Source organism: Bicyclus anynana, chromosome 3 (assembly GCF_947172395.1).
Source record: "Bicyclus anynana chromosome 3, ilBicAnyn1.1, whole genome shotgun sequence".
In the NCBI taxonomy this organism is placed as follows: Eukaryota; Metazoa; Arthropoda; class Insecta; order Lepidoptera; family Nymphalidae; genus Bicyclus; species Bicyclus anynana.
Window position 1 is genome coordinate 11,799,565 of NC_069085.1, and position 12,940 is coordinate 11,812,504.

General features: G+C 35.4%; 3 protein-coding genes across 4 annotated transcripts in view; 1 reads left to right on the forward strand and 2 right to left on the reverse strand.

The window, feature by feature from the left end:
- The window catches only part of LOC112047423 (inactive dipeptidyl peptidase 10), a 149,578-nt gene extending 141,674 nt beyond the window's left edge, over positions 1 to 7,904 (forward strand). For both annotated transcript variants that reach the window (XM_052891171.1, XM_052891172.1), the window contains exon 18: positions 1,020 to 7,904. In XM_052891171.1, the coding sequence (XP_052747131.1) occupies positions 1,020 to 1,148 (129 nt within the window). In that variant the 3' untranslated portion in view covers positions 1,149 to 7,904. The remainder of the gene's footprint in view (positions 1 to 1,019) is intronic.
- LOC128199873 (uncharacterized) lies at positions 7,855 to 8,944 on the reverse strand. The gene has a single exon (XM_052891173.1). It carries the CDS (start codon positions 8,461 to 8,463, stop codon positions 7,954 to 7,956), a length of 510 nt encoding a protein of 169 aa, XP_052747133.1. The 5' UTR covers positions 8,464 to 8,944; the 3' UTR covers positions 7,855 to 7,953.
- A 7-nt stretch (positions 8,945 to 8,951) lies between these two features.
- Positions 8,952 to 12,666, reverse strand: LOC112047405 (meiotic recombination protein SPO11). The gene is made up of 8 exons (XM_024084522.2): positions 12,456 to 12,666; positions 12,207 to 12,378; positions 11,992 to 12,135; positions 11,512 to 11,705; positions 11,249 to 11,394; positions 10,918 to 11,055; positions 10,126 to 10,297; positions 8,952 to 9,098 (listed from the first exon to the last, which is right to left on the reverse strand). Exons 1-8 carry the CDS (start codon positions 12,664 to 12,666, stop codon positions 8,965 to 8,967), a joined length of 1,311 nt encoding a protein of 436 aa, XP_023940290.1. The 3' UTR covers positions 8,952 to 8,964.
- Between the last annotated feature and the right edge of the window lie 274 nt (positions 12,667 to 12,940).

The window sequence follows — 12,940 nt, forward strand, 5'->3', positions numbered from 1 at the left end:
TACTTGCGGTCGTAGGGTCACGAGTTGACCTAGGTCGATTGACCCTAGCTGACGGGCGTTATGAGTATAATGTGTCTAGTGTAGGTCGAGAATGGTGTATTTTAATTGTCACCCGTCCTCAGGCCACAGCGATCCTCTTCCAGCCACTATGCACTTCAATATCTAGATAATTTTATCGTCCACTACCGCGGCAAAAGTTAGTTAGTTATCCAAATTCACACGCACCTAACTTCGTCAAGTAGGCTACAACTACATGTCTCAACGTAATAAAAATGGTCATATGGAAACCAAAAAACACTAATTTTCCATTACAAGCTAATTTAGATAATAATTTTTATTGACAGGCAAAAAACTTAAATAAAAAAATATACTTAGTACCTATACAATTGTCAAAACTTACCATATTGTTCTAGGAACTTTTGTCTAACTGGAATGGTTAATAAACCCAATTCTAGATGTCAAAACAGGTCACAAGGATCGAAATTGTTTTCTGTTCATGTCTTAAGTGAACAGATAGCCAATACTAGAAAATTGGATTGTGCATATCTTCACAGACGAGTCTGAGCCTTTAAGCCTCAATAACTCAACGGTATAAGGGCCGGACTCTATACCGAGAGGTCTTGGGTTCGATCCCTGGCTACTGCACTATGGTCCAGCTGACTTTTAGAAGTGTTACACAGTCATTACCAATTAATTGGAGAAACACGAATATTGATCATATTTAAAAAAGATGAAAAAAACGATAACTTAACCATAACCAGGGTCAGGCTTCCCTCTTTATAGTAGAGGAGATGCAGGTTTCCTCACGATGTTTTCTTTCAACGTTTGAGGAAAGTGATATTTAATTTCTTGAAATGCACACAACTGAAAAGTTAGAGGTGCATGCCCGGACCGAATTCGAACCTACGCTCTCCGAATCGAAGACAGAGGTCATATCCACTTGAGCTATCAAGTCTCAATATGTGTTATAATATCATTAGTAAATAGTTAATTGATAAAATGAATGATTTTCTTTACAGGCTTACGCTGACGAAGGGCACGACCTCAAAGGCGTCATCGAGCACGTTTACCGATCCATGGAAGATTATCTCCGAGAGTGCCTGTCTCTTGACCCCGAAGACACCAAGCTGCCTCCGCCAGATAGATAAAATTATACCCACTTAGACAAAGTGTCGCATAAAACACTATTCTATAGTCTGGCAGGTTCATTGATGACACTCCCATGATATGCGGGCGACGGGGGGAAAGACTGCGCGGGTGTGAAATCGTGCGTGCGGGGAAGTGAGGTGCATCATTCGTGGGTTTTTCATTCATCACTACACGCCCCCCGGCCCGCGCGGACTATCGGGAGTGTTACGAACGAAGTTGCCAAGCTATACCATTCTAGGTTACGTGATATATTTGTTATCATAATTATTATTCTGTAAATATGTAAATTGAAATAGTAAATTAAATTATTGTGTTCTTCATAATGTTAAGTTTAGTTTACGCCTTCAATTGAAGTTAGATAGAGAAAAAAATATGGTGACGTATGTATGTAGTTAATAATTTAGGACAAATGTAAACTGCAGGCCTAACATGCGCGCCACGACATATCTCGTGAAGACTAATCGACCAATAGCGGCCGCAACGGAAATATCGTACTCTCTTTCGTCCCGACAGAGGTGGCCTCCATGGCGCAGTGGTATGCGCGGTGGATTTACAAGACTGAGGTCCTGGGCTTAATCCCCGGCTGGACCGATTGAGGTTTTCTTAATTGATCCAGGTCTAGCTGGTGGAAGGCTTCGGCCGTGGCTACCATCCTACCGGCAAAGACGCGGTACGTCTATCAAGCGATTTAGCGTTTCGGTACAATGTTGTGAAACCGAAATGGGTGTGGATTTACATCCAACGCCTAACAAGTTAGCCCGCTGATCTTAGATTATATCGTCACTTACCATCAGGTGAGATCAGATCAAGCTAACTTAAAATGAATAAAAAAAAGCAAAAGTGATATTTCCAGTGCTGCGCTATTGAACGATTTGCTTTCACGCGATAATGTCGTGGGTAGTATGTTAGGCCTACTGAAGCGTTACGTAACTACGAGTATTAATCTAAATATCGAAAGTAAATGAGGGTGTCAAAATGGATATCAAAAAAGACTTCAGACCTAACCTATGTTGTTACTGAATCATCTAACAATAATTGTCCATTGTGACATCAGTATACAAACTAAAGGTTATCATGGCCGGTATTAAAAAAGGTTTAATATTGTTTTTGTACTGATTATTAAGTATTTAGTGCTTACCCTAAACAAATTCCGTGCACACCACTGTAGCTACTTAATTCTTTGATACTACAGCTAATATCCCTCACTATACAACTCGTGCGACGATCTAACCAAAACTTGAATCCTCCATCTGAACCCTGGAGACGATGATTTGTTAACAATGCTGAATTTTGTATATAATCTGGAGGTATGCTCTACTTCTATATCGTCGATCGAGATGTAATAGCTCGTACGTGCAAACTGACGAACTTTACAGGAGAGACAAGAAACATCTTTTAGGTGTCACTAAAAGTCGTTTTATGCGACCAAAAACGTTTATAATGTATGTACTACAAGATATTTACGGGCTACCACCGGAAAAGCTGAAAACCAAAAATTGTTAGTTACGAGGTATCACATCTAAGCCGACGATATGATTTCTTAGATATATTATTCATCTGAATCCTGAAGCGGTTTTAGTACATTAGCAATTATTTTCTACTTCCTATCAGAGAGCATAAACTTTACTTTCTAACCTTGAATACCAATAAGTTGATTTTACACCAGAAAAAGTGTTTTTATATAAACGTAAAACAACAGGAAATCATTAAGACTTGCTTACAAAAGAACCTATTTACAAAAATATCAAATAGTTTTCAAGTTAGATACGAAAACTTTACGCAGGTAAAGTCGATATCGTCTGCTAGTATACAATATTTAGTAAATAAAAGTATGTATTACTTAATCATCTTATGATTACTATAAAGAGTTCACTTCGTTATAAATTTGCAAATCAAAATGTAAAAAGTATGTATTTTATAGGATATCGATACAAAAAATCGGAATAAGTAATTTATTTAACAAAATCGTTCTTAAAAGTAATGTCAATAAAATGCGGCTTTTGCAACTTTCGCCTTTATGTCGTCTTTACTAAATTTCACTTAAATCTAGATTTTAACTAAAAAAAATCTCATCATGGTTGCCATTCTATTCAATCCAAGTCAATTTTGTATTCCGACGGCGTTGATAGGGAAGTCTTTCGTGGAAATTTTAAATTATTCGACCATGTAGTACGAGAAGAAATACATACTCTAATCTGTAATTTATTTGGGGTAAGGGGGGTAATATAAGAGCAAAAATATTCACATTGACACATTGCAAATAGGTTGCATACTAAAATTGCGGACGAATAATATTAAAGCTACTTGAGTTTTTTTTTTAATCTACTTCATTCATTGGTTAATTAAGACATAGTACACTAGTTACACTAACAGAATTGAAAACGTAAAAGATGCCTGCTTTCACGCTGCAATTGTGGGGTTGCCAGATATAAAGATTTGAATTAAATACCCTAATCCTAAATTATTTAAAAACCCATCAGTTATTTAATGGTCTAATATGTCAAACGAAAGCTTATTTTATTTAAGTTGCCCTTGATCTAGTCCAAAGTTACCTAGGTTTTGTGAAAAAAAATTGTATGGCTGCCAGACAACTGCAATTTAACTAGGAGTGACTTAGAGACTTGCAATGTGTCATTGTGAATATTATCTAACACTTATTTTTTATCACTAATAAAAATAACGGTTAAGGGTATATATTTGTCCTGCCGTATGTTAAACGAATGTAACACTTCAGCACTTCATTAATTTATAAATTATTCATTTTGACATAGAACGTTAATGCAGAATGCGAACCTGCAGCTTACTGATATTATATACCTAAAAGATATAAAATAAAAGATAGTAAAACAAATATTGCGTCGACAACTGTATCAATTTTATTGAGATCCTAATAGAACAGATTCATAAGACTTGTCATCCAATCCTTTTTCACAAAACATTTTAAAGAGGTTTGCGCCACCCTAGCTAATCTGAACTTTACCTGGATACCTTAATACTATAATGTGATCATATTCATAGCGATACGAGCTTTACTTCCTAGGCTTTACTGTAACCTGTAGTCCTTTCTACTTCCATCTTTATAAATCCACGGCCTGTAGCCATGTGGCACGTCGATTCCCTTTCTACAATCACTAACGCTTCGAAAACTAGCAAAATGTATGGGGATGACAGATCCGATCGACAACTTGATCACGTGACTGTCGATGGTGAATGTCATTGCCGTACATTTTGTTAGTTTTGTAGAAAAGGAATGGACGTGCCACATTGCCTGAACAGTTAGATACATTAATGAAGAGTTAATGATTATAGCTACCTACCTTTGATTTTTATAATATACATAGTGAATAAAAAATATTTCATAAAGAATAATGAGGAGCTTATCATTTAGGGAATCTATTAGGCATTTACAAGATAGCAGTTCTGTTTGATCATGAGTTACAGATTTTTAAAGTTACTTTTTATACAGTAAAAAACACTGTTTAAAGTACCTCTTACGATAAAATATATTAAAATAACATTAGTTAGATGTGTAATCGAAAGTTTCATATTGTAATTTTTAGAAATGAAGTGACCTTGATCATCCCTGATCCTCAGCTGCTTTTGCTCCATTAAATCATCTCCGATCTTTCCTCTTAGTCGATAAGTTGTAAAACAATTCTTACATTTCAATTTTTTAAAGCAAATACGTCTTTGTAACAAACTTTAGTGGCAATTAAGTGTGAATGTAAGTATCATAAACCTAAAATCGCTACTTATACACAAGAATCATAGCAGACTCTAAAACCCTAAAGCTTAGATGGTACCTACACTGTTATACCAACCGAATCTTAGCCTATTTACATAGCGGATACCAAAAGTTATAGTGCTCGCCACGGATCTTTATGTTTGTGAAGTTAGCTGCAGAATGAGTATAGATCGTGTCTAGCCGGCTCCCCGCCCGCGTCGTTTGTACCGTTATTGATTCATTGCGCAGTCATTTGTTGCTAACTTCACAAACACAATATCTCGTGGCGGGCACTGTACATCAGACAGTTTATTATTTGTGTAATCTCAGAAAATTGTAATATGTAACGTAATAGACTCAACAATACTGGGTTAACAATTTTAAATATTAAGCATGTACAAAGTAGAATAAAATGAGCTAGAAATCGCCTTCTTGTTATAGGCAATGAAAAGTTGGTGTGAATCTACTGTTCAACCGTTTGCAATGATAAATAATAAGATACTGTATGCGATAATATTGTTCTAGGCTATCCAGTATCCACTGACGAGATATGCCTTGAAATTAAGAGCACAAATTATTATATTGGCAAATTCGTTAATGACAGTTCCATGATATGCCTGCGACGATAGGGAAGGACTGCGCGGGTATGAAGTCGTGTGCGCGGAGCATCGCTACCCTCCTCCCGGCCTCCGCGGACCACGGAGTGTTACGAACGAATTTGGCAAGCGATATAAGTCAATCTATTCCAGGACTACCATGTGGTTTAAGATGTAGTGAAAAGATGAGGGTGACAGACCATGAGCGTTTGTGGGTATAAATTAAGCAACGTCAGTTGCTTTAGTTTTACACACATACTGCTTGTAAACGTTTGTTTGTATATCCAAAACCAGAGACGACTTCCTGGAATAGATTAATTAATAAAAATATAATATTGCGACCAATCAAAATGGATTATATTTGTCCGTCAAAATTAACACGAGTATGAAAGTAGTTCGAGAAATTCATGCAACAATAGTGGCGCCAATCGTAAACCTTCATACTAAACTAAATTAGCTTTATCTAATGTTCTACAAGGATTGTGATTTAAACTCGATCGCGTTAATTTAGTTTAATTTGAAGATCGATTATGTACTGCATCAATCTTTTCTCGTGTTTCATTGATCCTTTTTTAATTGGTCTGATAAGAGATAGCACGTGCTGTAAAACAAATTGGATATGTGTATGAACGATGTAGATGTTGTTAATTTCATCTAAATCTAACTGACGTAAGTAGGTAATTCGTTGTTGTTGTATAGAAATAATTGTCAGCCGATATTTGTTAAGTGTTATCGGATACCTGCATAGACGCATATCGTACATTCCATGTTTGTGAAGACTGCCAATTTGGTCTAAATTTTACAATTAAAATACCTACGATATGTCGAAGACGTTAATTTCAATCGCCGTTATGGTCTTAAGGATGCTGTGATTCTTCTATTGCAAAATTTTATCAATATTGTATTGGATATATTAAATAAAATTATATCTGCATCTGATATACGTAGGGCCTAGTCAAATCGAATTCGTTGTAATTATTAAATATAATATTTCTAAGATAAACGTGAATTTAATACTTTTGAAATTCTTCCATAATTAAAATATAAACTATATTGCTTTGCCCAAAAATTGTATAACAAACCTAGACAATATATTACGGGCTATGTATACATCACAAACATATGAAATTTTATAGTTATTATAAAACGAGAGAGTTCGGAAACCGGGTGCTTTAAATTTTACATCATGTTATATTCATTTCTTTAGCGGATGGTCTATAGTTATACAAAATAATAATAGTTATTATGAAACATATTGGCATGCCAAATACGAGTACCGTATTGAATAAACTTTACGTATATAACGGTATAATACATTTTGCAGATCGTGCTCACTTACGAGGTTGTACTTTGAGAATCGACTCCATTAAAATAAAAGGAAATGAAGTTTTCAGTAAATAACACCAATTTAATACGTGTAGATAATTGTATTAAATTATATGACAGGTTGTTATTAACCAATAATAGCACAAATCGATCTACAAACTCGATTTAATGCACGCCGCTTCTCTCTATGGTCACCCTTTTTTCGTAAATAAAGCCCTAGTCTTCCAGAGTAGCGAAAGCTTCCGACACTATATATAATACTTTTGGGGCAAGAATGTAGGGAACTATGTGATGACTATGTCAATTATTTCCTTATCTCAAACCTGGTCAGCTACGTTTTTGTTCATTTCGTAAGTAACATTTCTCTTGTAAATTAGTTTAGATTTCTATCCTAGTTTCCTCAGATTCAATGGATGTGGTACGAGTAATAAATGTCGATCAGTAACGCGTCTTTTAGAATCCTTCTGCGCAACTGAACTGGACTCAGCACATTGATGCAAGTTTTGATATAATTCAATCCATCCACGATTCGCAATATAGCTTAAAAATATGGAAAAATAATGTGCAGAGTGCAGTTTACTTGCACTGCAGTGTAGTGTCCGCCTTCGTAACTATAGAGTGTCGCGGATTGCGCCTTAGCAATTAGATCGGTGGCAAGCGCGATGTCGAATACAATAAATTATTTAAGTGAAATATTTTTTTTAAATACCTAACTGATGGATAATTTAGTATATTGTTGGCTAGATTTGCATGACTAATATTATCGTACCAACCACTGTTTAGGATTATTTTAATTTCTTGGGCAATTCTAAAATACTTTTATGAGTATATACTATGCAAGTACATATATATTTCAGAAACATTAGTTAATTCACGTTTATTGAATTTGAATAGACCCCATACATATTAATTATTGTATTCTGCATTGCGCCGTTTGATGGCCATAGAGAAAATTATATTCTACGTTGTTGTTAATCAGTGTTATAAATCTTATCGTCTCGTTTAAGAGTTACAGTGTTGTATAGATCAGTATGTTTATTTGTAAATTCTGAGATTATTCTGTTATTAATGTAAAATTTCTTTAAATAAATAAAATTTTCATAATCGTTCATAGTATATTTTTATTTAACAAGTCTCTGTGCATGTTTGTTTACATTGTCAGTTATCTCGAAGACCACTAGAACCGGCTTCTTTACGATTTCTGTTCCAAATTTCAGCACTCCGAAAATATCGTTCCAATTGCTCTTCTTTTGAAGTAATGTCGGAAAGGCTAGAAAATGTTTTACTCGTAGTATTGCCGAGAGTGTCGTCAGAATTGCAATTGATTTCTGAAACGTTACGCAGGAGCTCGTAATGCGAAAAGTCCATAGAAATTACCGATGTGTTTTCCACGTCTGACATGTTTACTTGAGGACTATCTATGAACATGCTATCAGCTCCACTTCTGCCGGGACACACTGAAATTTTGTTTCCTATGCATTCGCCATTCACAAGTTTACTTTTCTTTAACCTGCCTAACGCAATATCCAGGGATCTAACAGCTTCGTTCATATTAAATGATTTATGTTTTACAGGATTACATGAAGCTTTCGATTGTTCATTGTACTGGGATTTGGCTTTGTTGAGCAATTTTTTGTCGTTAGATGTTTCTTTTGTATTATGCTCCATTGCACGTGACTGGATAATTTAGAAATACTAAGATTTGATTAAAATCACTGAAGCATTAATATCACTTAGAAATTAGACATTAAATTTACATTCGTAGATATCATATCACTAGTGTGTGTCAACAATTTGTCTATGTTTGACACGACACTTTTTTTATATTTAATTCTAACGTATTTAAAACCGTTTTTGCTACCGGGGCAGCGCAGCAATCAGCACGCAACAACCGTACAGAGCGCCATCTTTAATCTGTTCGTAACACTGCTCACTCAATAGTCTCAGTCGTTTTCTATTCACTCCTCGCCAGCTATGTTATTGTAATTTCACGTTAGGGCGATAGATGGCGATAAATTCAACACAACGTTGTTTTCTTATTTACGCTAGATGTCGACAGTAGTCTGTAAACCCTTTGGACGTAGTTATTTTCAAATCAACCTTTAATTATTAAACTCTCGGAGACTGATGATGAAGTAATATTGTTATCTCTTGAAGGATTTTTAAAAGTTATCCTAAATGGTCACCCTGTATGAGTTTTGCAGGTATGTAAGAGTCACAGAGCGCTGTAGCAGCTACGGCTTCAATCTCAGCCTTAACACCATTGGTCTGCATAGCTTCTAGATCACTTTTTATACGGACTCCTACACAAACCAAAATTACCAAAATTAAAAATAACTATATGTATATTTAGTTTAACACACATTAAAAACACGATTCTATATTAATACATGTACAATGAGTTTGCCATGACTAAGGATCACAAACTATATGTGCTTAGTTAAGTATGTTGTATTTTCTTTAAAAATGTTATGGCCATCTTACAATAGATAGTGTGAGTACCCGATAGTATTGCATTGTTACCGAAGAATAATTAGGATTATACCACAGGACATAGCATAGGTATTGCACATTTGAGTCCAATCGAACTTCAGAAAGTAGTACCTGGAAGCTCAATGTTTACGTATTTGAACCACATATAATAATAAGGCAGGTAAGGTGGCATTCAATTTTGTTATCATGTTTTTTTTTATTATTCTTTACAAGTTAGCCCTTGACTACAATCTCACCTGATGGTAAGTGATGATGCAGTCTAAAATGGAAACGGGCTAACTTGTTAGGAGGAGGATGAAAATCCAAACTCCTTTCGGTTTCTACACGACATACCGGAACGCTAAATCGCTTGGCAGTACGTCTTTGCCGGTAGGGTGGTAACTAGCCACGGCCGAAGCCTCCCACCAGCCAGACCTGGACCAATTACGAATCTCTTAATCCGCCCAGCCGGGGATCGAACCGAGGACCTCCGTTTTGTAAATCCACCGCGCATACCGCTGCGCCACGGAGGCCGTCAAAATTACTCGAATGCCAAGCAATAACCATTAAAAACATTTTTTACCTCTGCGTTTTCACCTGTTACTGAATGAAAGATGACAATGAGATCTAATATTGTATCGTGCTGGATACGAAATCACTGATAGATAGCTCAAACTATTAAAATATATTGACCTCTGCTGGGATGCACCTAGTACTACTCTGTTTTAAACTAAGTTCCAAAAAGGTTATCAAAACTCGATACTACTTAATAAGACTAAAGGACAAACTTTTAAATGCCTACCTTCACCATGCAAGACTGGTAAACTTCAAAATAAACAGAAATATTCGGTTCCTTACCTACAGGTGAATTCAAATAAGGTCGTTTAATCAGAGATGAAAGTTTTCGTTTGTCTAGCAGCGTGAGAGATAGTTGGGCCTCCTTGGGAGCAAGAGTCAAGATGTCGTGATGCCGAGCGCCGAGCATCAACAAACTGCTGCACGCCAGTGACTCCGACAAATGGGATTGAGCCTAAAAATCAAGTAGGTAAGTATTATTTTAATAGCAGATATTATACAGTAGCGGACACAGACAAGCGTCGCTTTGAAAGTTTCGCAAGCATCTTATCGCAAGAAAGCTATCGGCGACAGAGTTTTGAGTCGCTTGTATATAAGATTATGTTGAAAATAACTGCTATAGTATTATATTGTGCAAATGTGCATAATAATTTAATTCATTTGAATTTGTTTATATTTTTTTATATTCGCTGTGGCGTCATATGGGTCTCAGCAGAAAATCAGCGGCGTGTATTATACTTGTATATAGTGCACGGCATATGCTGAGCTGTACACCCTATATACTTTCTGTAACTTTTAAATCTGAATAAATTATTTTTCTTTCTTTCATTCTAATATACCTGAAGGATTCGCCAGGAATCCCTCAGGCATATTTAATTAATATTGGTTGGTAAGTTGTGCATAAAAGCATCTCATGTGCAATGAAAGTTAACCGGATTATATTCTACTCTAATGATGCAGTTATATGATGTTCATATTATAAGAACTCAACCATAACTAGCAAACTAAATATAAAAGTAAATGTTGCAAGATTATACCCATTATGGTGTAAACAAAAAAATGGTCTATACTCACTAAAGAGCCATACTTGTATGTTAAGAAAATCTCATATCCATGAGGATCTGCATCCACTAACGCAAGAGCCTTCAATCTTAGTTCCTTGACTAAACGGCAAAGCATTTGACGGGTGCATACGTCGGGATACCCCTTGCCCTAAATATTAACAAAACGTAATATTATAGTGCAACAACTTTGCATACATTGATATCTTCAAACGTTAAGTTAGAAGATATCAATGTATGCATATAGGTATCATATATCATGCATATAGATATCATAGTATATTACCATAATAACGTTTCAGAAGCAGAGATACTCAACAATACAAATTAAACATTTATTTTACCGTTAAAATAATTACTGGTCCTAGTCGAATCAATGCACCTTCATCGAGTAATTTTTGAAAGATAGCGTCTTTCTCCACCAATAATATGTATTTAGCTGTTGATTTAAATTCTTTAATACCGTTGATGTCTTGTGGTATTAATGTACCTACAATTTTAAAACTTTTTTTAATAAGTTGGTATTCTATTCAAATACTTTTCTTTACCTCGCTTTTAATATAAGACTTTACGTGATATATATAAAGCTATTGCGTGTTTATCTCACCTCCAGATGTCATACAGTCTACAATAGTTCCATCACTTTGGTAGATATTCAGAGGGCCAGCGATAAGACCTTTCGCAGTAGCAACAATACCTAAATCCCAAGGTGGTGAATCCAGTAAACAGCATACATCCCTTACACCGACATCTAGTTTGGATTGATTACCAAATCTAGTCACATTTTGATAGAATAGTTCTCTGTGAAATTAATTTTACGTTAAGAACAACTTTTAGACTAAAATTTAACAAAAGTAGTTTAATGCAAGATTACAAGTCTGGCAAAATATGTTTGTTACAAAATAAAGGAATAATCGATAAAATCTTTAGTTGTATAACGAATTTATTTATCATTATTAACCAAAGAACAGAAAACGCTTTTAGCATAATTAACAGTAACGTGAAATTTTGTCGACGCTTCAAAATCAATTTGTCAGTCTACTTGAATAGAGGATTTTTGTAGAGGTATTTACTATATAGAGCTTACCTTCTAGTAACGGTTAAGTTCTTCGAAAGTAATTCATGAATTTTTGTTAAGATAAATATAATTGTATTAAAACGGGATTTATCCTCAGCGCTTGAGTAACACAATGTTGTAGTTTTGGCGTTGTGGAAAGCTTTTAGTGTTACGCTGAAAAACATACATTTATTATAAACATCTTAATTTTTCGAGTTGTTATAGCATGAATAAAAAAATCTAACCGGTCCAAATCATAAATACAATTGCTCCAGAGCCTTTGGTTCCTCAAAATTAATTTTGGTGGACCATCTTCTGCAGCGCTATTGTTGATATTTGCCAAGATCTCTTCAATTTTCTTAATTACTCCAATTCGAGGCAGTTTTGCTTGATTCGTCAATATATCATCTGGTTTCCCTAGATTCAAATTGATAAATGTTAATTTGCACTACAAATCATGTACTCGGGCATATTATCGAAATAAATTAAGGTACCTTTGACATCACAAGCTTGTTTAACAAGATCTTGAACCTCGGTAAAATTCAATTTACGTTCAGGCAATATTAATGCTGATCCTACTACCTCTTCTCTACTATATAGCCTATTTATCGCTGCGACTAGCTTAGGGTCTTGTTTGAAAGACGACATCATAGGCGACGTTAAGTCTATTCTAAGCATCAATGCATCTTTGTTCATTAACTCCATTCTGAAAAATAAGTAGTTGATATCTCTCAAACCATTCAAAGCAATAATTGACAAACAAATCCGATAAAGCACCATTAAAATACACCACCGGCCAAAGTAGTAATGATCCCTACCTACCTAGTGGCGAGATGTTTATCGACCGCAAACAATAACACGCACACAAAACGGAGCTCGTAAAAGAAGCTGGAGACAATAGGGCAGCTCCTCAACAGTTTTTACGGCGAAGTCGAGCGACGATGCGAACGAGACAAATTCATCGTCGGTGGCACATCCG